Source organism: Manihot esculenta, chromosome 1, assembly GCF_001659605.2.
Source record: "Manihot esculenta cultivar AM560-2 chromosome 1, M.esculenta_v8, whole genome shotgun sequence".
NCBI classification, from domain to species: Eukaryota; Viridiplantae; Streptophyta; class Magnoliopsida; order Malpighiales; family Euphorbiaceae; genus Manihot; species Manihot esculenta.
The window spans coordinates 31,695,204-31,720,160 of record NC_035161.2 but is presented as its reverse complement, the minus strand read 5'-3'; the positions used below and the strand labels follow the sequence as shown (position 1 = coordinate 31,720,160).

Here is a 24,957-nt window from a genome sequence, read left to right as displayed (position 1 = left end):
ATCGTTGTTTGCTAATGATACTATACTACGAGAGACTATCTTGATAAAAATTGAATTATAAACTTTGAAATAAAAAATTGATAAGAATATATATATATATATATATATATATATATATATATATATATATATATATATATATATATATATATATATATATATATATATATATATATATATATATATATATATATAAGATATAAGTGTTTATTGTGAGGAGTTAAAAGTGTTTAATTTAGAGGTAATAGTGAATTAGGGTTGAAGTAGTCAATCACCCACGTATTAAGTAGAGAAATTACATTGTGAATTTTAATTTTAAAAAAATAAATAAAAATATTAATCTAATAACTTTGACAATGTCTCATCTCCTTTGCTTTTTCAGAATGATAAAATTAAGGAAAGAAAACATTAATTAAAAGTTTATAGAGTTCACCATAAAATATACCATTTATGAAAAGGGAAAAAAATAGAGAAAGAAACTTATTTGAAGTCTGCATCACCATTTACTATACATATCTGTTGAAAACTTTCATAAAAACAAATATTTGAAAAAAAAAAAATCAACTGATATAATATTGAGGTTTGTAAATATCGTTCTTGATATGGCATCCATGAATTACAACAATAATATCCAAAATCACAATCAAAAGTAATTTTATAATATAAAATAGTTAAAAGGGTAAAGGAATGAGGGAGATAGAAGATAAAGAAAACAAATTGTTAAGTTACCTGAAAATAGAAAGAAAATTAATATATATTCACGTGAATGAATCAAACCTAGTTTTACTTATAGGAATTCTACCATAATTTTAGAATTTTAATAGCATCTAGAAAGTAGAAAGAAAAGAAGAATCTTTGTAATTTAACAAAATGAAACTATAACTATTAGAGCCATACTAGACTAGGCATGCAATTTATAGAGTAGCAATATAAAAGAAAGAAGACATTATATTAAAGGCACGAATAGAAAATTTTATGGCAATATAGATGGCTACCGGTGAATCTCAATCGATTTGAAATAGAGATAATGTACTTTTGTAGACACTATTTCCCTTGAATTAACTTATAAAATGAATTAGATTTAATTTAAATTCAACATGATATTAAAATCATCTACTGATATTAAATTTGACCTAAATTTAATAGGTACAGCGAGGACTTTATTATTATATAGTATATACTAGATGTGTGAGGAGTTTTTTGGGATAACCTTACCTCAATAAATGCAAAAGCTATCTCCTGAATTTTCTAAGGGTTAAATTTTTAATTGGTTTTTTTATTATTCTTTGAAAGTAAAACAAAAGGATGAGAAAGATACAACAGAGAGTATCTTTATAAATGTAAAAGTTACTTTATAAATGATCTAAAAGTTAAATTCTTCTATTTATTAGATATTCATCTTTTAATTATCCTTTGAAAATGAAACAAAGAAATTGAAACAAAAGAGGGGGTGATTAAAATAGAAGGAGATGAACGATGGAGAAAGGTAGAGAAGCTATGAGATTAGATGCCACTTGACAAAGGAATAGGATAAACACTTAGACAATATTTTGTTACCTTATTTCTAAGTTCAGCTTTATAGTATTTATATAGATATAGATATGCAGTTTAAGAAGTTTTTGTTGGATAATTCTCCTTTTGAACTAATTTATGAGTTGAGTTAATATCAAAACTTTCTTTTAAATATTTCACGTTCTAGTTTATTTATGAATGTAGGAAAATATATTAAATTTTATATTCTTTTGAATAAGAGTAGCCCATTTTTTTATAAAATATTAAACAATTCTTTTCGAGTTATATTTAATATAAAATTTAATTTTATATAATAAAAATATTAAATTTATTGAAAAAAATTAGTTACATGAAGTAGTAGATTTACACTTTATTAAGAAAGGTAGCTCCTTTAAAAAAAAATAATAATTCAAGGTAGTTACAAATTCTTAATCATTGGGCTCAGTTATGCACGCATATTCAATTATTATTAATTGGTCCTTTCATGTAGATTATCCTGCATGAAATACGAGATGTACCGTATCATTTTTCATACTATAGACTACTACAAGAACATGGGCCTTTTGAGAATCCTACTACATTGGATCACTGTAATTTTGTATTGGTTCAATATCTGGTGCTGGGCTTTGTGTTATGCAGACAACTGGTTTGTTAATGGGCTTGTAGCCATTGATCTACTAAGCTCTCCTTTTGAGTTTTATTGTGCAAGCTCTGTAAATAAATAAACAAACTTCAAAAACATGCTGGATGTCACAAATCCTTGAATCAAGTGCAAAGACAAACCAAGGCATTTGTTAACATTTTTTCTTTTCTTTTTTTGGTTTTTGCTTATATATTTGCTGAGTTTCAGCCATACAAGTGCAACAAGCGCTTGGTTATCTCTCTGAATCCACTTCCACACTGCGGTCCACTTTCAAACAATGGAGTTTGTGATGTCTGCAAGAGAAGATTGGCTGAGCCTGATACCTATAGCTACTGCTCTATTTCTTGCAAGGTAATTATCACCAGCTACTGCTCCTTCACACTTTCAGATGGTTCTACTTTTCAAAAATCAATTTCATTTCAGGTTACAGCATTTGGAAGGAAGTCAAGCGAGTCTGATCCTCCCTTTCTCTCCATCCAAAGTCCAACCAACACAAGAAGGAACAGAGATTCAAAAACTGAGCTACGAAAGCGCAAAAGGAAGGGAATACCTTGCAGGGCTCCCTTCTTCTGAAGACTTGGGTGAGCTTTATTTGCAAAATATATTTCCTTCTTCCTTGTTTCCAATTCTGATATATATTTTCATAGACCATGTTTCTCATAAGAAATTCCATGTTGTGACTAAAGAAAAGACTTCTAGAGCCCCATTCGACAAGTAGTTAATGTTCTAGGAGTTCTGACGTGTTATGACTCTGGTGTTTGAAGTCTGGTCATGGGAGCAATATAAGGAGCCAATACTGGAGGTGAAAGTTCTGATATGCATGCAGGACATTGATGTTGAATCTTAATGCTTGGACTTGGTTGAAAATGACTGGTTATAACTATGCACTTCTGTAGTTTGAACTAAGAATATGGAACTTTGTAATGTGGATTGTGACTCTTGACTGCCCAATGTTTAAATGCCTATAGCCTATGAAATGAGCAACTTCGTTATTCATGAGAGATGGCCTGAGAATGAACTAACATTGGATCTCCTGCACATTTTTTCCCTGGGTTTATCATAAAATTGAAAATCAGGTCCAGTTCTTGATAGTACAATAAAACACCAGATACCCTAGACAGGTATCAGGGTCTTCACTGCAACTTCAGCCAGTATATGTTGCCAAACTTCAGAAAAGTCTCAAGTTCTTTGTAATGGTAAGTGCAGATGAGGATAGGATTTACTTCAGTAACTCAGGAATAGATGTGATTCTGCTTCACTTGAATAGTTCTGGCACAGAAACCAAACAATGGTTAATCAATTTATATCCAATCCTTACTCCTCTGCTATGCATAACAATTTTCATTGTTACCTTTACTTATAGAATCTGCAGAATTACATTACCATAAAATTTGAGTCCCTTGCATTCTGAATATTGCTCTGCATTTGCAAAATCACACACCATCCACTTAAGACAGACAGAGAGAAGGCATAAAGATACAATAAAGAAAATACAAAATTCGTATTGCGTCCTCCACCAGTATGAAGTCTGTTTCAAATCTCATTTTACATCATTTACTTACAAGAATTGTGTACGAAGTCTCAATTTTACATCATCCACAAAAGAATCGTGTATGTACTATATCACATTTGCAGATGTCAAATAATATTTGACATATACATGAAAAATCACCCAATCCATTGGTTGAGGTTAGTTGACATCAGAGTTTGCAGTTGCAGTAATCACCTTAATCCAGTTAATCTTATATCTTCCTGCACTCAATTATCACCAACAACATTCCAACACTATCCTCACTCTAGGAATTGTGCTACGTATTCAGTAGCTGGAATCATCAACAAATCATCAGAATTCTCAAGTTCCTCTTGAGATTCACCTCTTGAGTGACCCAGAGAATCACAGCATCCTGCACAGATGAAAAGTGGAGGCACAGTCCCAGAGTCCTCAATGCCATTGCAGCGAGTGTGCTGCCACACTTCACAGATATCGCACGCAACCATTCTCTCTCCATCGTCATCTTGAGCCCCACATTCACATCTTACCTTCCAATTGTCAGGCCCACCTTCATACCTCAATTCAGTGTTTAAATCCATGCCATCCCCCCTCATAAAAAGATCTGCCCCTGATTCAACAGCTCCAAACAGCAACTCCCAGTCATCAAGTTCTTCCATGCGTTCTATCTCAGTCACCACAAATTTCTCCAGAATACAGTAACTATCTCTAAGAGCACTTGTAGCTGCTTGCTTGAGTTCAGCCACTGTGGCGTGCAATGGGAGGACGACAATCTCCCCAGGAGGTAATTCTCTGTTAAAATTAGCTTCAAGATCAATCATATTTGGCATCACTTGGCATATGAACCTCAATAGCTGGTCCTCTTCATCATCAAATGGCCACTCCTTCACAAAGTGCTTGCTGTCCAATACTGTCTGACTTGCCAATTCAATCACTTCTGATTCAGGGTAATTCAACAGAACTTTTGTGTACAAATAAGCCATATCACCATACAAATCAGCTCCTGGAATTAGTGGCAGCACTGGAAGGGGCTCAGGAACTACGTCTGCTTCTGGTTCAGTAACTCTGACAGGCCTAACTCCACCATTGAGCTCATCAATTGAGTACTCCAAAATCTTTGTTGTAGGATTCACGGCACGGCGGACAACATGAGTTCCAACAATCACATTGTTCATTGATTTCAATACATAATCAAGCAAACCAGTATCACCAATGTGCATCCGAGCAGCATCTCTCACATCTTGCCGACTCATCCCTCCCTTACTCAACTTATCAGCCTTTTTTTCCTTCAAAGTATTCACAATTACCTCTGCTGCATATTCTAGCCTTCTTGTAGGCCATCTACTATCCAAAGTACCAACCAAAGAACTGAATTTTCTATATCTTATACATTTTTCCTTCATCAGAGGCTTCTTCTGCGACGCCACCCGGGTCAAATACTTGGAAATGGAAGGTGAAGCAGTGGGAGCCATGCTTCGTTTCCTCTGTGCGCAAGGACAGGATTTGACAGTCAGCATAAACCTGAGAAGATCTTTGAATGTCATCAACAGGGTTTCACTCAAATCTCTATAGTAATGAATTATCTGTTTCATCTCTTTGCATTGGTCTGAGTTCTTGAAATCCTGAATGATTTTATCAAGTTCCAAGGAGCTGAGAATTTCAATTGCTCTGTTATAATTGTGCTTTGTAACTCCAAAGCTTCCACGGCAGAACTTATACCCCCATCTGCCATACCATGGATGCCCATATGCAACTCCATACAGTAGGCGAAGATCCATGGACCTCTTCTTTGAAACGTCCTCGACACTGACTTTCCTAGAAAATAAGGAAAAGGAATAAATTAGTGATTCCTTCACGCCGAGTGCAAATCCAGCTTAAAATCAATAAATTCTAAGTATTTACGTTACCGAGCTCGTAAATTTGCACAGAGACGATCCCAGAGATCCATGATTTCTCTACCACAGAGGAATTTGGAACCCCCTTCTATGCCATTGATGCAGAGCAAATGGCCAAAGCCATTGCAATGAATCATGCCATGCAGTATATGAGTATGGAGATCAAGAGCACCCTCTTCCAATCGCTTGCTCCACTCTCCAGCAATAGGTATTATCACATGATACTTCCGTTTAGACACGAGATTATTACCCCAACCTGAATCAAAACACAATCAATTCCCACATTACAAACTACATCAAAACCCCATATACTAAAATAACAAAATGCCATTCTTGGAATTAACAAAATTGATCACAGAATTAACAATTCCAAATCCAAAAACGAAAACACAGATAAAAACAACAAAATCTAACCGGAATATGACATAAAGAAGAGGCTAACCGGTGCATCTGCAGTGATCACAGAAAGGATTTGGGGAAAAATGGACGTTTTCTTCAATGGTATAAAGAGGGACAACAAAGTTATTACTCTCAATGACAAGGAGAGTGCACCAAATGGGCATACCCTCCACATTGTAATCCTCAGGCTCTGCACATTCTTGAAGAAAGAGCCGAATGTTATCGCGGAAGGGACCTGTGGGGTTCATTGGGCAACCAGGGTCTCCAAAACTGTGGAAACTGTAGACCTTTGGTCTTCTCTTCCTCTTCCTACACGTTTCCAGAACTGGGAGTGACATTGTTGAACCCAGTCTAGCTTTCTTTCCCTCGCTATAACAGCTGAAGTATGAAATAACTGAAAGCCATTTGCGAGAAAGCAAATCAAGTGTTTGTTACAGAGCCACTTTCCCTCTCGATTTCAAAAAGTACGCTTGTGGACGATGGTGCCCCTGTGAGGGATAGATATTTACAAGTTTACCTGATTTTCGAGCTTATTAAGGTTGAGCTCGCGCTAGTCTATTTGAGTTATTGTTGGGTTTGTTAGAGATCGGACGGCTACTATGAGAGAGAAATTAGTTAAAGATTGATCTAAACCGTAGGACTGCTCTTGCCGTTAGAAGATTAGTTAGAGACGCGGCAACTTGCAGCCGATAATCTTCTGCTGACGTCAATAAGTTTCTTTGGACCTAAGTTGATGGGTTGGGTCTATAGTGTTGCAGCGTATGGCCCAATACTATAAAACATATATACATAATATTTATAATTTTTAAATAGGAATTAGGGTATGAAGATTCAAAATTACAAATTTAAAATTTTTGATGTAAATATTGCAATTTTTTGAATATTTTAATATTATGTTCGCTTTTAAAATAAAAAAAAATTATTTGAACACTTTAAATATTTAAATTTATCATTGTCATTATAGCACTTAACCCTTTTCCCTAATCTGAAAGTTTTAGTTCAAAACTCTGTAGGACTAATCAAATCCATTGTATTTTATCTTTTCAAAACACAAGTTTGAATAAAAAAATAACTCTATTCAAACTTGTGTCCATTAGAGATTTAAAACAATCAATAGGGATTTTATATTAAGCTGTCCTCTTATAGATGTTCTAAACTACTATACAGAAGCTGTAAAATTGAGTTAATAGTAAAAAAATTCTGTTTTTTTTTTCATTAAAACTTGTTCTTTTAAAATTCTACTATTATTTATATCATTAAAAATTTAATAATAATTTAAAAATTTAGAGTAGAAATGCAATAAAATTAAAAGTATAAAATTTTTGTGATAATTATCTATTTTATTAATAATTTTTATTAGGAGATAAAAAAATAAAATCTGAATTTATAATTTTAAATTATTTACGTACTATCTTAACCATTTAACTAAGTCAGACTAAACAATTAAATACTTAATTTATATATTATTATTTTTTAAATTTATTCTAAATATTAATGTAATTTTAAAAATGCTGAATTAGGATTATACTGGCTAGTTAAAAGAATAATTTTAAAATATTATTTTATTATTTTTAAATTGAATTATATTAAATATTATTTTAAATTATTTTTTAATATTTTATAATTAATGTATTTAATAAAATTATTTTTTTAATGAATGCTAAATAGTAAACATATTAGATAAATTTAAAAAAAATGATTGATAATAATTTTAATCAGATAAATTATTATTATAAAATAATTGATAAAAATAAAAAAAATAAAAAAATATAAATAGTAATTTTTAAATATATTTAATAATAAAAAATAATAATTTAATAGTTTTATAAGTTTTTGACCTACTATAAATAATAGTAGGTACATTTAGTTAAATATTAAAAAATAGAATTAAATTGATAAAAAATAAAAATAAAGTATAACGATTAATTCTAACTTTAAACGAATATAATTACAACAAAATTAAAAGTAGATAACTTTTTTGGCATTAACTCAATAAAATTTAATATTTACTGCTGGAAGATTAAAATAAATAACTTTATTTTTTATTTTTTTCATTAGTGTCTTTTTTTTTCTTTGAAAAAGATAATATAGTTAATTTCTCTCGTGAATAATCATAATTATCAAGTGAGTCCAATATACATTAAATAATTCCACCATTATTAAAGCAATTCACATTTATAATAGGTTCAAGAGTCCATTTCAAAAAAAAAAAAAAAAAAGTTCAAGAGCAACAAATGGGAAATGACCACGTCTTGATTCTTAGAAATTTCCCATCACCTACACGAGGCAAAAGGAGATGCTAATAATTTGTTCAATGGGGTCATTATCAGTTTGTCAGTTTCAGTTCTCGTGCGCTTGACCTTTTGGAAACTCGTTGCTTCATTCTTGGACTTGATAACCACGCAACGCATTATTCTACCATTATCTTTGATCACATTTTCAAGCGATTTTCTTTCATCTGCCATAATCCAAATCAATCTAATTACATGATGAATATGAGACAGGCCATGGTGATGTGTTCCTCTCTTCCCATACTGGGTTGTGTGATGGGAACTCTACTTCATTTGTTCTTTTCTTACGAGTCAACGTCAAGTTCTGCAACTATAATGGTGGAGGATGATGAGGAAAATGATGGAGCAGCAGCTAATAACAGAGGAGCCCAGAAGCATTTCCAACAAATCCAGTGTATCCGTGGAGCTTGATTACGAATTTCTGCTACTAATCATGCATGGTGCTGCTATGTTATTATATAGTTTCTTGTTTCTTGTAGATATTTCAAAGTCTGTAGATGGGTTTTGATCATATTAACTACTGACTAATCCTTACAATAAATTTAGATCAAATTCCTGCTATTTCATAGCTGATAAGGTAGGATAGTTGAAATAAAGTTTTAGTAGGAATCTGTGATATTCACGTAAAATTATCATCACTTATTGAGTTTGGAAGAGAGAGAGAGAGAGAGTGATGGATGAGAGCATACATGATGGTTACTTAGGATTGATCCAAACTAATAATACAAAACTTGCTTCGGACTTCGGAGCATGGCTTTGAAAACTGCTGCATTTACAATGCCTCAGTATTAAACAATGACATAGCTTTGTATATGCAGAGAAGCTGATTTATATGGAATTTGGATACAAAAAACCAAGCCAAAATACCATACAACAACATGAAAATCCTTAATCATCGAGTTTCGCTGACTAAATACAACTTCCCACCATCATCAATCATGTTTGTATCAAGAATTTTACCTGCATCTTCTGTTAGTATACAAGAATCATATGGAAGCTGAAGCTGCTCTGCTGCTGTCTTTATTAGTTCTTCCATGGTCTCTGGAACCCATAACACTATCCCAGGTCTTTTATGTTCTTTGGGACCCCATGGATGGAAAGGGAATATAGTGCACTTCCTTCTGTGTATTTTATCTGTAGTTGGCAGTAGAAATTGTGTTATTGCAAGGTGTCTATGAACCATTAGAAACAAGGTTGTAGAATAATCTTATCCATCTTAGCATGAAAAGTTCTATTCCAGTAACATTTTATAAGAAAAAAAATTGTATTCAGCAAATCACTTATTCCTATTCATGCTTCTAGTCTAGTAACATAGGGATGATAATATAACCACCACTGAACACCCTTCTTCCCCTAAATGAAACAATTTGCATATAGAAAAGCACAATGATTTTTAACTCGATTTCAATTTCTTTATATCTTTCAGCCAAATATATCCCCCAAGCAAACCAAGTAATTTGAGAACTCTTTTAACTTTCTGGTTATAGTATCAGGAAAATTTCAGTTTCCGCCAGTGAGATGAATCCAGTAAGAATCATGGCAATACCTGTAATTTCAGAGTTACAAGAGAATTCTGATAGTTGAGCAGATTTTGCATCTTCCAATAGTTTGATCAAATTCTTGTTTCCAGACATCCGGCCTTCATCAAGAGGAGTTTTCCCCCATCTGAAGAGTTGATACAGCAATGAAACAGTTTGGTTATCAGAATAGTCTAACCATTAATTGGGAAGAGATTTTGATAATTCAAGTGAAATTGTTTAACGATGGTTCTGCTCAAACATCATTTTAGTATATCAATTGTTTTTGCATTAAACTGCAAAGTAAAGACCCAGCTTAAGTCAAATTTGTTTATTCAGCTACTAAAAAAGACCCACTAATAATATTTGAGCCCAATTTCTTGGCTTCATTCACATCCTAAAATAATAAAAACTGGCCTCATTCATTTCTAGTTAGGGTTCATATTTATTGATCTGAAAGAAGAACCAAGTAAATGGGCAAAAATAATACTGCTTTTTCCATATAACAATTAAAATTACTGAAAATCTACCTGTCTTTTGAGAAAACACTGGCTCCAGCTTCTAACAGCAACTTTGCCATAATATAGATTCCTTCTGAGGCTGCTACATGAAGTGGGGTTCGGTGATCATAATCCTTGGAGTTTGGATCAATTCCATTGGATAAAATCCTTTTGAGAAGATCAGAATCCCCCTTTGAAACAATCAAACAAAGGAAACTACCAGCATCATCCACGCTTAAGTCAGCCCCTTCTTTAACAAGTAAAGAAGCAACCTGATCATGTCCATACTTGACGGCTTCTAGTAAGGGCGTATTTCCAAATTTATCTACCCCAACACAGTTTATCATTACAACATGGTCAATACGTTACTGAAACAAAACTGCCAAGGAGAAGAGCATTACCTTTGATGTTAATATCAACTCTTTCTTGAATAAGGAAAAGTGTGATGTCTTCGTAACCTCTTGATGCTGCAAGATGCTGATCAAAACGAATGCTAATTTTAGATAGATTTAAGCAATTATTTCTCTTCCTTTACCTTTTGGAGAATATGAATTTCCTCATCAATGGAGGAACCAGGATGGATGCAAAAGAAGATAAGGCAAATAAAAAATAAGTTATAAGTAAAAGACAGTATTGCAGGGTTTTCTAATGCTAACTTGATCAATGACATCAAGACCAGGTTCAGCCTGTATGTTCTGGGCTTGAAACGGTGGTTATACGGTCACAGCACTATAATTGAAGTCCAGTCCTTAAAAATATATGTTTACTTGGAAAATAGTCCGTTGGGTTGTTAGGCTGCTTATTTTCCAAAATTTTATAGATTTCCACTAATTTAAAACATTACTGTCAAGGAGTCATAAACATGTCCAATAATCCCTGCCAGACATGGTATTATTTTAGGGTAAAGGAAGAGCACTATGGTTCCATCCAATCAAAGAGCGTGAAGACGATATCTGCTGTTTAACTCTTCATCATATCAAGAGCAACGATACATATTAACAGAAGCATGTTAAATGAGTTTCCTAGTTAATTAGATATATTTTCAAAGACAAAGTGACATCACAGGGAAAAGGAAAATGCACAAGCTACGAGATGGACATAGATTAATATGGACGTATAGATGTATAAATGTGTATAATTCACCAGTACATCATACCAAGGGTGATCTCCCATCATAATCTGTTCTGTTGGGATCAGCTCCTGCTCGGACAAAACTCTTTAGCTCATAAAGATCTCCATGATAAGCTGCGCTATTCACCCTCAAAGCAAGTTCAGCTTCTTGCTTTCCAATGTGAAATGCAATGTCTGATTCTAGTTGCTTGTCTCGAAGGCTGCTTTCTTTTCCCTGTCAGATATTTCTAGTTTAGCATATAATTTGTCAAGTATACATCTAAACTTTTTTTTCTTTTTGAAAAAATTGTAGATTGGCCCATGTACAATATTCTGACATGATGGTTGAAGAGAAAAAAAGAATAAAAAGGGAAAATAATTTTCACCAAATAATTGTACATAATTACAGGTTAGATACCTCTAAAATGTTGTTCAAGATTTTACGTCCATCATAAAAGTATATCTCAAGTATATTTGAGAAAGATTGTTTGTCAAGCCGTAGAAGCCGGCTTAATTCACAAACACGAATGGTATACGGCTGAGGAATGTTGCAGAGAATCGATATTTCTCCAAATGAGCTGTTAGGTTGTAGAAGCGAGACAGTCTCTTCTGATCCATCTCCCCCACTTCCAACTACCTCCTGCACCCAGAAGGGGGAAATGGCTACATAAATCCCTATACTGAAGAAACTAATATCTATTCTCGACAGGAACTGCTCAGAAATGAAACAATTTCGTATAACCAGAAACCGTGGAGTTTAACTTGTCACAAATTGTTTCAAGGGATATCTGATGACAAACGCACTATAAGATGTAAAATTGCACAAGTATAAAATTCTCCTCACCAGCATACATTGGAAATACATTCTACCAAAGCACCATCTTGAAAAATGGCAATTAACTGCTGAAAATTTTAATAATTACATCCATAGGAAAATGTGTGCATATGTGTGATAATTCAATGCCAAGCAGAATTCTTGCGAAGATATCATTATTTTAGCTTTTTAACATAATATTATCCACAAGGAGTAACGGGATACAGAAGCAGTGTACCACAAATTTCTGGAGAATATAGACATTCCATCAATTTTATTAGATACATTCCATCAATTTTATTAGATAATGGGGCAACATGAGAATAGCAAATGGAATCGTACCAGCACGCCATGGCAGACGAAATAAAGTTGATCTACAACGTTTCCGTGCTCCATGATGACTTCTCCTGGGAGAAAAAACTCCTCATGGAGCCTAATGACCTGCACCAATAAAAAGAAAATGAATATATGTGTAAAGGGGATTAGGATGCCCCAATGGATACCCAGCCATGCAAGAAAGCATAGAACACAGAACAAACTATCCAGAAAAAGCTAGAAGTTGTACAATTTGATGACAGAGTGGGATTGATTAACAATGGTTTGCATATGAACGAGGTAGGCCTAGGAACGCACCAGTACATAAAAAGTGACTTGTCACAACTTACAAGTAGAAAGCAGTAATAGAGAAAGAGGAAGATTCATAAAGACGTGAATTGACACAAGAGGATAACAGGTGACTTTGGACTTATCAGAGGCTGTCTCATTTGACAGACAAGAATGGTCAATTTTCGCTTAACCCAGGCAACATAACTTTGATTGGGACCTACTTTATGAACCAAGAACCATTCACTATGACTACTCCATCTCTATTTCATGTGATATTCAAAAAAGATATTGTATCACTTCAATTGTCATTTAAAAAAATAATTAAATAAGTTTATTTTTTTTCAAGGCTATCCTTATTTATATTATTAAGTACAAAAAACCCCAATAGTCATTACAAATTTACAATTTGGGTTTATTGTGATGGCATTACCCTAGCTTGTAATGGCATTATGCATTGCCAATGAAACCCACAGTGGATTTAAACCAGATGAAGTAATAGAGCTTCACTTTTTCCATAATTCCTACACATTGGATCTTTAATTTGATGTTACTTATCTATAATCTGTCAAACGTGATGGCACAATGAATGAGCAAGTGACTTACAATCTGATTGATAAATTCTCCAGAGCATCCTTTGAACAGTGGAACATTTTCGATATATGGCATGTATAAAGTTTGGGAAATCTGCAAAAGAGGCAATACATAATGATAAGCCTAAATTTCCTATATGATAAGTCTCACCCACATGTATACAATCAATTAATCCAAAAATATCATATATGTTAAAATCATGATAAGTACTACTTATAGACACGTATTGGTGACTTACTATTAGCTCTGTGTTTATACACATTAGAGCAGATTTTGAATTCTTATACATCATAATTAGAGCAATTTGAAAAACAGAATCACCTTTATGTGGTGTATTTACCTTTGCACGAATAGAGATAGGAATATCCTGAAGAACAGAAGCTTCAGTGTAGCTACTCTCATACTGTAAGCGAAAATGGCCTTTGATCTGGTTACGGATGTCCTTTCCAAGTCTATTTTTGTTCATATAATTGATAAGATCTTTCATTTTATCCCTGAACTTTTCTGTCTTTGATCCTTTTACAATTAGCGCTGTCATATTGCCAATCAGATAAGCACCCAGAACCATATCAAAGGACACGTATACCATTACAAATATCATTTCCCTCAGGTTGACAGCATGTATATCTCCATATCCTGTGGCAGAAAGATAGCACTCATTAGCATTCAAAAGACTCCAACAAATAAAATGTGCAATCAGAAAGATTCTTCGAATGAAAGTAAAACTGCTACAAATTTTTCTTTTTTGAGACAAAAATGTGGTCAATGTTAACTAGTTTAAATGAAGCTTACAAAATCACTATCATTTTCAGAAAAGAAAGCTTCATTGTTATTTGCGTCAACAAAGCCCCTGCTCGATCTATATAAATCTACGGATTCACAAACTAGCCACCAGAGAAACGATTTCAATTTCATTGGTTCTACCTACAAATTCAATGCACCTTCAAGTATCTTCTATATTCAGGCATAGAAGAACTTCTAATGTAAACTAGACTCTCACATTTCAACAGATAACAAATATAGCAGCACAACTCCAACTGGCCTAATAACTTCCTACCTTTTTCCACTGACCCAAAATGATAAACCATTTGATGATTCTGAGCTAAGTTATTATATATCATGTTTGAATCTTTGCTCAATTTATAAATTCCCACTCCTTAGATTTTTAGCAGGTGTGACAACTGTTATAAGTTATAGAAAGTAAATATGATAATATAGGAAGTAGATATTGATAGATAGGTCAGTTGCTTAATCTTAGAGATTGTATAATCATAGGTTTGATTTTCCTTCATGTTTAGATACCGTCTCTCTTGTATAAATAGGTTGTAATCTCTATTGTGAAATATAACAAATATTATATTTCTACATGGTATCAAAGGCATTCTCGTAGAGATTTAATTTTTTCTTTTGTCAAGTTTTAAAATTTTTTAGAGACTTAGGGCTCTGTTCATTTGGATTACCCATAAAGGGTAACATTTGGATCTCACTATCGCCAGAGTTGCCACATTATTTCCTTGTTAGATCTGAGGTTTGTTTGCCGTTCAGGTATTGGGTGGAGGTGTTTTAGGTACTATTCATATTCGGGTACTGTTCATCGGCACTGTTCACGTGGTACTATTCATCGGTACTGTTCACGCCGGGTACTGTTTTCTGATTCTGTGTTTCTTTTGTTGCTATCGTTTTGGGTTGGTTGTCCTCATGGCTAAAGTTAAAACCACCACCGTAACTGATGTGATTCCTATGATGACTAAAATCACGGAACACAAATTGAATGGATCTTCCAATCAGGGAATTTTGATATCTGCTGATGAGTATGCACAATTCATCCAATACTAGGCATCTCTAAAATCCTCTAATTCCTCCTCTATCACTGCAATTGCCGAGTCAGGTAACTCTACTGCATGTCTTGTATCTTCATCCTCCAAATGGGTTATTGATTCTGGTGCTACTGATCATATGTTAGGTAATTCTACCCTTTTGTCTAATCTTGAGTCTCATACATCGCCTTCTTATGTTACTCTTGCTGATGGCACTAAATCTTCTATCATGAGTTCTGGTCATGTCAACTTAACCCCTTATCTTTTTGTATTCTCTGTGTTATATCTCCCTAAGTTCGCATTTAATTTGCTTTCCGTGAGTAAACTCACTCGTGCATTGAATTGTTGTGTCTCATTCTTTCCTGATCATTGTGTTTTTCAGGATCTTTCGACGAAGCAGATTATTGGTAGAGGGAGTGAGTCAGAGGGTCTTTACGTCTTGGATCAGCAACTAGGGGTGAGCAGTATTCGGTTCAAACCGAAAAAACCGACCGAACCGAACCGATTTAAAATTTTAGTTCGGTTTTTTATACATTTCGGTTCGGTTCGGTTTTTAATTTTAGAAATTTTGATTATTTCTGTTCGGTTCGATTTTGATCAGAAAAAAACAGAAAAAACCGAACCGAACCGATTAGTGATAATAATATGTTTTTTCAATAATATAGAGAAATTAAATCATATTAAGATTAAAATATTTTAATTAAATTTTAAAATATTAAAAATAAAGTGTAAAAAATAAAAAAATTATTAAAAATCGAAACCGAACCGAACCGAATCAGACCGGTTCGGTTCGATTTGGTTTCTGACCAAAATCGGTTCGGTTTTCATAAACACTAAAATTTCGGTTTTCGATTTATTCGGTTCGGTTCGGTTTTGAACCGAACCGACCGAATGCTCGCCCCTATCAGCAACTACCTCGATCTCCTCAATCTCTGGTATGCTCCACGCGTTTAATACCTTTTGATGTTCATTGTCGTTTGGGGCATCATTCTCTCTCGGCTTTGAAGAAGTTATATCTACAGTTTCATTCTTTGTCTATTCTAGATTGTGAGTTTTGTCAATTTGCCAAACATCATCGTTTACCTACACTGTCTCGAGTCAATAAACGGGGTTCGTCCCCCTTTGAGTTAGTCCATTCAGAAAGTATTTTGTTACTTTTGTTGATGATTTCTCTCGTACTACTTGGTTATTTTTAATGAAGAGTCGTTCAGAATTATTTTCTATTTTTTGTGCATTTTATGCTGAAATCTAAACCCAATTCAATACTTCCATCCGTATATTGCAAAGTGATAATGCTAAAGAGTATCTCTCTGGGGAATTTCAATTTTATTTGCTACAAAAATGGATTCTTCATCAGTCCTTTTGTATTGCCACTCCTTCACAAAATGGAGTTGATAAAAGAAAAAATCGACATCTTCTTGAAGTAGCCAGAGCTCTCTTATTCCAAATGAAGGTACCTAAATGTTTTGGGCTAATGCTGTATCCACTGCTTGTTTTTTGATCAATCGCATGCCTTCCTCCATCCTTCATGGTGATATCCCTTATAACATTTTGTTTCCCACTAAATCTTTGTTTCCTATTGAGCCACGTATATTTGGTTGTACTTGTTTTGTTCGTAATGTTCGTCCACAGGTTACTAAATTAGATCCCAAATCACTCAAATGTGTCTTCCTTGGCTACTCTCGACGTCAGAAAGGGTATCGTTGTTTTTCTCCTGATCTGAATCGGTATCTTGTGTCTGCGGATGTAACATTCTTTGAGTCTGCTCTGTTTTTTCCGCCATCATCTGTTTATAACACCCAGGAGGAGGAAGATGACCTCTTGTTAGACATTGTTTGCTCTCTGTCTCCTCAGACTACTCCTACACCTTTCGCTCATGTGCCAGGTTGCCCTCCCATCTTTCATGTGTATTCCAGACGCTTAGAGGACTCTGACTCTATTCCGCTACCCGCTTCTTCGTCGACCGATCCTGCTCCCACTGATCCTTCACTGTCTGATTTGGATTTGCCCATTGCTTTTCGCAAAGGTAAACGTACTTGCACTTATCCTATTTCATCTTGTGTCTCTTATGATCAATTATCCTCCTCTTCTTGTTGTTTTGTCACTGCTTTAGATTCTATTTCAATTCCCAAAATTGTTATTGAGGCTTTGTCCCATCCTAGTTGGCGTGCTACAATGGAAGAGGAAATGATGGCCCTTGACACTAACGGTACTTGGGAGTTGATGTCCTTGCCCCCAGGAAAGCGGGCTATTGGGTGCAAATGGGTGTTTGCAGTGAAAGTAAACCTTGATGGATCTATTGCTCACCTCAAGGCCCGTTTAGTGGCCAAAGGTTATGTACAAATTTATGGAGTTGACTATTCTGATACATTCTCCCCAGTTGCCAAGCTCGCATCTGTTCGATTGCTTATTTCCTTGGCGGCTACTCATGATTGGCCTTTGCATCAACTGTATATTAAAAATGCTTTTCTTTATGGTGATTTTCAGGAGGAGGTTTATATTGAGCAACCACCTGGTTTTGTGCTCAGGGGGAGTCATATAAGGTTTGTAGACTTCGAAAATCCCTTTATGGCTTGAAACAGAGTCCTCGGGCATGGTTTGGCGGGTTTAGTGAGGTGGTCCAACAGTTTGGAATGAAGACAAGTAAGTGTGATCACTCAGTGTTTTATAGAAATTCTGATAGTGGAGTAATTCTGCTTGTAGTATATGTGGATGATATCGTTATTACAGGAAGTGACATTGTTGGCATCACATCTCTAAAAGAATTTCTTAAAACACAGTTTTATACAAATGATTTGGGTTACTTGAAATATTTCTTGGGAATCGAAGTTATACGGTGTAAGAAAGGCATCTTCTTATCTCAAAGAAAATATGTTCTTGATTTGTTGGCAGAAACAGAAAAATTGGGTGCTAAGCCTTGTAGTGTCCCAATGACCCCTAACCTTCAACTTACCACAGAAGACAGTGAGCCATTTGCAGATCCTGGAAGGTATAGAAGATTAGTTGGCAAGCTGAATTATTTAACGGTGACTCGTCCTAATATTGCATATTCAGTGAGTGTGGTAAGTCAGTTTATGTCTTCTCCTACTGTTGCCCAGTGGGATGCTCTGGGACAGATTCTTTGTTACCTTAAAGGTGCCCCAGGGCGAGGCCTATTCTATGGTAACCATGGGCACTCAAATATTGAATGTTTTTTTGATGCTGATTGGGTAGGCTCGAAAGTTGATAGGAGGTCAACTATTGGGTATTGTGCTTTTGTGGGAGGTAACTTGGTCTTATGGAAAAGTAAGAAGCAAAATGTGGTCTCCCGTTCTAGTGCTGAATCTGAATATCGAGCCATGACACAAGCCGTTTGTGAAATCTTGTGGGTACGTCAACTGTTGGAAGAAGTTGGGTTCACAATTTCGGTGCCTGCTAAGTTGTGGTATGATAATCAAGTAGCTATCCACATTGTCTCCAATCCAGTATTTCACGAGAGGACTAAACACATCGAGATTGATTGTCATTTTGTTCGTGAAAAGGTCCAACAAAAGATAATATCAACAGGGCATATCCGAACTGGAGAACAATTAGGAGATATTTTCACTAAAACTCTAAATGAGACTCGAGTTGATTATATATGTAACAAGTTGGGCATGATTAACATTTATGATCCAACTTGAGGGGGAGTGTTATAAGTTATAGAAAGTAAATATGATAATATAGGAAGTAAATATTGATAGGTGGGTCAGTTGCTTAATCTTAGGGATTGTATAATCATAGACTTGATTTTTCTTCCTGTTTAGATACCGTCACTCATGTATAAATAGGTTGTAATCTCTATTGTGAAATATAACAAATATTATATTTCTACAACAACAAAGAAGTCTGATGCCTTGACCAGTACTAGAATAGAAATTTTCTTCCAGAAGTAACTGCTGCAGTTCAAATTCAGCCCTTGCTAGACAGTAAAGAAATTCACGCAAACAAGTAAAGTTCTAATTGCAAACTATGTTTATGATATCCTTCTGTTCCTGTAGATCTAGCATGAATTTCTCTGTATCACAATCCTGTTAATTAGTTTTCCAATTAGGCTAGTAAATAATACAATTTTGGACACTTCTAACCATTTTGCAATTTTTTGAAGTCCAACTATGCTCTTGTGAGATTAATAAGGGAAACACATATCAGAAAGAATACTTTTACAGGTTAAGTACCATATAGCAACCAAAAGGTGGCTTACCTACAGTGGCCATAGTAACAACAGCAAAATATAAGGATGTGACATATCGCTTCCAGATATCAATCTCCCTGAAGTGTGAATAACTATAGTCACCCATCTTTAAGCTTCCAATCCATGTATAACCCTCTTCAGAGGATGGCAGAGTGGTAGCCAAATAGTAAAAAGTGCAGGCTGCCGTGTGTGTACAGTAAAGTTCTACAGCAGTAAGTTTTATAATTCTTGTAAAAAGGTAGTTGATTCGTATATCTTTCTCCATCTTTTGAAAAAAATCAGTTACTTTGCGCACCCGACTTAGCCTAATCCATAAAAGGTACCTCACTTCTTCTTTACGTCCGCAAGCCTGTATCGAAACATTTAAAAATTCAGATATTCAAGATGCAAGGATGAGCCTTGGTGCAGTTCTAAAATAATCCATTGTGATCTAGAGCATTGAAACGGTCAAATGTGGGAAGCATGTCCTCTATAACACCTCAAATATTGATGATATATTACGAAAAAAAGACTGAAATTTAAGTTCATTTGCCTTTGATCCTTCCCGAAGGGATTATCAGCAAAAAGGATAATTAATAAGAATATTTGGAACCATATGAACAAATCCTAAACCACAAAACAAAGCACAATTGTGATGTCCGGTCAAGTGACTGATTTAGGTAATAATAAAAAATATTTAGAGATGCTTACTAGAAATAAATAAATTTAGGAAACAAATACCCATGGGCAATGGTAATGAAGCCTCCCTAAACTTTGGAGAGAAAAAATGTAATAATAGTTGTCAAAATTACCAGAAAAATAAATGAATACCTTGTAGATAATGTCCCAAGGCAGGCAACCAAGTAAATCAATGAAAAAGTGTGATTTCAAGTACCTTCAACAAGAGAAGAATATCAGTGGATAGTTGACCTCGTATACAACAATTGTAGACGTAGTCCTAAAGACATCAATTGTGCAATCCATTGACAACTCGAATTTATGCTCTGTTTACGCTTAACTTTCATGAACTTCAGAAAAACACTCCACTAGAAAACAAGAATGGATGGAAACAATAAAAGGATTAAAAAAAAAAACTCTTTCTATCTTTTACTTTTATCAGCCACTTTTCAAAAGTAATTTTATCCAAAATTATTTATTGTTTTAATAAATTAAAGAGTATTATTTTTTTTTTCAATTCTACCCTTATCTCTAGTCTCTACTGAGCACAACACTTTTTGTAATTTCTTAAAACTTATTTTTTCATTTCTTAGCGATAGAATAATAAAGAGAGAATCATTAAGATTTGAATAATTATGTGAGGTAAAGTAATTTAGAAAAATTAAATAATATTTTATTGAAAGTTTAGTGATTTAATTGCTCTTTAATTACCGTGTAAAAACCTTAAACATATAGAATTGTATAGAATGAATATTAGTTGGACGCTTAGACTAGTTTATGCTGCCATACTCAACTCACCACATATAAGGCATGTGGAATCCATATTAATGAATCAGTCCTAAGTTCGTAACTAATAATTTTGGAACGCGTGTACATTTGTATATACACGCATATATATATATATATATATAGATGTTTGGATTACTCCATGTAAAGATGTGTAAAACCGACTATATACATGATCAATTATTAGATGACGTGGAACCCATTTGATTGTAAGAGAGAGGAAGCATGCACTAATGTCCTTGAATAGTTTCTCTGGCCATATAAAAATGTGTACCAATTTAAATGCATTAGACGCAGAGTCCCTTTCTCTCACGCTCGTGGTTCATGACATACAATTAAAAATATACACTGAGTTATGCATGAAACTAAATCAATCATATAAGGTTATAAATTTAACATAAGGACAAAAGAAAATTTTGTAATGCATAAAAGGACAATGGAGCCGTGGAGGAAAAACAAATTTTACCGAAGAGCAATAGGAGTGCGCTTATAGACCATACAATACGTCTGGCTGTCTCTGTAAGCAATGAAGAACTGTAGAATTATATCAAAAAGAAACGCAATCTGTCCAACGATATCCAGTATGGAGAGGTTCTCAGGTAATCCCCTGAAGAAACCAAACTCCAGTGGTGTAAAGAAGGATGAGTAGATAGCCCATATCAATATGAACTTCGTCCATGCCCTATACCATCTGCATCATTTGTGAAGGAGTAACTAGCACCAGCTAATAACAAGGAGGAACTCAAAATTCAAACCAATCTAATAGTAACAAGGCATAACTCGAATCTATGCTTTAGAAACTTGAAAGACGAGATTGTTTCCAACAGGTAATAAACACCCTCACTGTCAATTCAGTAACATATAAAAGCTCGTCATTAGGCTGAGACATATTTTACAAAATGAAGGAAGATTATTTTATTTACTACCAAAGAATTTGGACACGTAAGAAGAGTTGAGGTCTCTCTCAAGCAATTTTTACCATAACTCTTGATTGGTACGTATGCAATTATTTCCTTGATGGCTTAATCCTTAACTCCTCCAAAACAACTGTAATGAATGAGAAGGGATCACATCTATTTCATGACCTAAAACCTCATATATCGTCATACAATTTAAGATTTATAGTTAAGATCGTCTATTTTCATACATGTTTTATTAGGTGTGCCACTTATAAGCAATTAAGGTCAATCCAACTTCAATTAGAAACTGCAAGTAGGAGTTCTTGTCATCCTTCAAACCCTTCCTAAAATAAAAAATAGGAAAAAAAATGTTGACCCTTCCTAAAATAAAAAATAGGAAAAAAAATGTATGCATAAAAGGAAAGAGATTAATGTTGTGTAGCACATCCTGCATCGGTGATATATGAGTTAAGAGTGTTACATATAAATAATTAGCTCAAATTATCAAATAACTTAGATTAGTCAAGGTGAATCAATTTTAATTATGCTATTACATTGAGGCACACAATTCCCGACATGTTGATTCGAGCCAATACAATTTTGGTGGTGGATCTAGAAATAAGGAAAAGAAAGGTGGGCACCGAACTGAGGTGGAATAGCAATCAAATGAAACATGAGCATATGGCTGTGCCTAGTTGCCTAACACCCTCCGAACATTTTCAATGCAAATAATAAGTTAATAACTTCGCAGAAAAAAGGAAAAAAACTCAATCTCCATAAACCACAACTAAATAAATTTAATCATATTTATCTGAAAATATCAAAAATTTTAAAAGGGTGGAAGTTTTAAAATTATGCATATAACTACTAAACTATTAACTTAAATTTTATAATATTTATTCAGCTCTCGCTGTTTCTTTGCCTTGAATTTGTCTAGTTGCATTATAATTATAAAATAACATAAGTGATTGTGTATATATAAGCTCAATATGCATAAATTTCTCTAAATTAGTTGAAAAAAAAGGTCTATTTATACATTCAGTCTTTCGCTTCGAACTATTTTCTTTTTGTTATTTTATAATGAGAATTTAGTTTTTCATTAATGGTCAAGCATGTTATATTTATTTATTAAAAAATAAAAGTATTTTTCTAAAAATAAAATATAATTAATTAAAAATTAAATTATATATTAGACACTTGTAAGATGAGTTTTATCCTATATTTAGATGCTATCTAATTCCAATTAGAAAAATAAGCATGAGAAGCCGAGATAACAATTAGTAAAAAAACAATCCATACTTCAATTAAAAAAATAACGACGAGAAGCAAAAAAAAATCCACACTTTTAAAGTGAAATCAATTTTATTTCCATTTAAATTGAATTGAAGTTCACTATTTCAATCTGATTCCATTTAAGGGGAAATCTGATCTGATTTCCTTTTATCTTTTGTTTTCCATTTTTATTATGTCTGACATTATTGAGTTATTTTTCCTTCTATAAGTAGCTGAATTTGTTAGGTAATTATCTTCTCCCGATTTGTGAGCAGTGCTTTCATATTTTCTAATATAACGTATCCATTAATTTCAAGTTATTATTCATCTATTATGCCAAGTAAATGAGTTTCCGATAATTGTATAGAAAATTTCATTACCATTTAAAAATAGTGTAAAATGAAGCTTAAATAATATTTTAAGAAATTTATCTATTTTGTAATATTATGCATTATTTTCTTAATATTGAATATATATATATAACAGAGCTATTTACATGTTTATGATGCTCTTTTATAAGGATTAAAAAATTAATAAACTGATCTGGACACTATATATTCTTTGGGAAAATTGATTATTTAATTTATATAATATAGAAAAATTAATTAGTTGTTCTTATATTTTAAAAAATAACTAAATAGTTTCTATTATTTTAAAAATTCAACTAAAATAATGGTTTCATTAAGTTTTATTACTATTAAGGTTAATCTCAGAGTAAAGACTGATGGTAATAATATTAAAATTTAATAGAATGAATTTTTTAGTTGAATTTTTAAAATTGCATGAACTGTTTATTATATTTTTGAAATAGAATTAACTAATTAATTTTGCCATTACAAAAGTACTAAATAGTAATTTTCTTTGGCGAGCTCATGCACACACGAGAGTACGGTCAAACAACTGGACAATTGTTAACCGTTAGATTTTTAGAAAGTCCTAGTAGTGACTTTAATACTCAAACCAGTAAAACTTCGCCACTTGTAATCATAAGGCGGGAAACACGGATTCGGTGAACCTCATCAAAATATAAGATTCGTCCACCAAAAATAATTTCTAAAAAAACTAAATATAATAGTTTAATCTCTTCTAATTATAAAAATTTAAAATAGAAGATTAATTACCTGCTTTCAGGATGGATAAAAAGACCTCTGGAGACGTAACGAATACCATTGATAACCGAATCACGACTGAACTTCCGGCGAGCCCCTGCCTCAAGCCCTAACTCATTTTCTATATGATTGAATCCGCTTCCTCGATACGAGTCTATTGCATCACTCACATCCTCAATCTCATACTCGCTCTCCTTCTGTTCATCCTCCTTCTTCCTGTTCCTGATATCCCTCTCTCTATCGCCCCCCATATTATTTCATTAGCTCCAATGCGCAATGCCGGTTACTTATATTATATATAGATAATACATTAAAGTGTTGCAGTAACGAGAGGGTTCCAGGGAATCCGAACCGATCACATCAAAACTGAGAAGAGAAAGAAGGATGCGATGGTAACCATAAGATATGCACTTTACGGGAAAGAGAGAGGAGAGCACATGTTTTGGCATGACTCATTTTTTCCTCACGAGAAAAAATGGGAAAAGAGAGATTTGGGTGCCAGAGATGTTGATGATGATTGATATGGTTATTTGCTTATTGCCTTTGGGCGTCTCGATTTATTAGTTTGCGAGCCACTCTAATGATTTTTTCAAAAAGCAAGTAAATAAATAAATTATGAACTGAACAGGAAAACCTTTTCTATTTGAAATCTAATGATTTCTTTTTCGAAAAAAAAAAGAAAAGGAAAACCTTTTCTATGGCTGTATATGCCTCGATTTAATATCTAATAAGTAAATAAATTTTGAAGCTCTCATAACTATGTAAAGGAATCTGAATGGTTGATCATGTAAATATTTTTTAAAATTAATAATTCCA

The 24,957-nt window shown here is 33.6% G+C and overlaps 3 protein-coding genes across 6 annotated transcripts; 1 reads left to right on the top strand and 2 right to left on the bottom strand.

Annotated features, from left to right (window-relative positions):
• Window positions 1–2,244: 2,244 nt before the first annotated feature.
• Window positions 2,245–3,102, top strand: LOC110617779. Of its 2 annotated transcripts, none has more exons than XM_021760775.2 (3): window positions 2,245–2,506; window positions 2,579–2,736; window positions 2,920–3,102. In XM_021760775.2, exons 1-3 carry the CDS (start codon window positions 2,433–2,435, stop codon window positions 3,000–3,002), a joined length of 315 nt encoding a protein of 104 aa, XP_021616467.1. In that variant the 5' UTR covers window positions 2,245–2,432; the 3' UTR covers window positions 3,003–3,102. The 2 variants fall into 2 exon arrangements, with proteins under 2 accessions (XP_021616467.1, XP_021616476.1); XM_021760784.2 differs by having other exon boundaries at window positions 2,842–3,102.
• A 570-nt stretch (window positions 3,103–3,672) lies between these two features.
• On the bottom strand, window positions 3,673–6,413 carry LOC110613409 (PHD finger protein MALE MEIOCYTE DEATH 1). Its single transcript, XM_021754512.2, has 3 exons — window positions 6,003–6,413; window positions 5,573–5,816; window positions 3,673–5,480 (listed from the first exon to the last, which is right to left on the bottom strand). The coding sequence occupies exons 1-3, from the start codon at window positions 6,295–6,297 to the stop codon at window positions 3,947–3,949; spliced, it is 2,073 nt and encodes a 690-aa protein (XP_021610204.1). The 5' UTR covers window positions 6,298–6,413; the 3' UTR covers window positions 3,673–3,946.
• Window positions 6,414–8,929: 2,516 nt separating this feature from the next.
• On the bottom strand, window positions 8,930–24,652 carry LOC110619342 (potassium channel SKOR). 3 transcript variants are annotated; one of them, XM_021762733.2, is made up of 13 exons: window positions 24,154–24,652; window positions 21,328–21,552; window positions 20,229–20,292; window positions 19,428–19,767; window positions 13,729–14,024; window positions 13,401–13,481; window positions 12,534–12,632; window positions 11,796–12,017; window positions 11,424–11,612; window positions 10,669–10,744; window positions 10,298–10,592; window positions 9,797–9,915; window positions 8,930–9,384 (listed from the first exon to the last, which is right to left on the bottom strand). In XM_021762733.2, the coding sequence occupies exons 1-13, from the start codon at window positions 24,390–24,392 to the stop codon at window positions 9,143–9,145; spliced, it is 2,487 nt and encodes an 828-aa protein (XP_021618425.1). In that variant the 5' UTR covers window positions 24,393–24,652; the 3' UTR covers window positions 8,930–9,142. The 3 variants fall into 3 exon arrangements, with proteins under 3 accessions (XP_021618425.1, XP_043813568.1, XP_043813573.1); XM_043957633.1 differs by lacking the exon at window positions 11,796–12,017; XM_043957638.1 differs by lacking the exon at window positions 9,797–9,915 and having other exon boundaries at window positions 9,254–9,384.
• Between the last annotated feature and the right edge of the window lie 305 nt (window positions 24,653–24,957).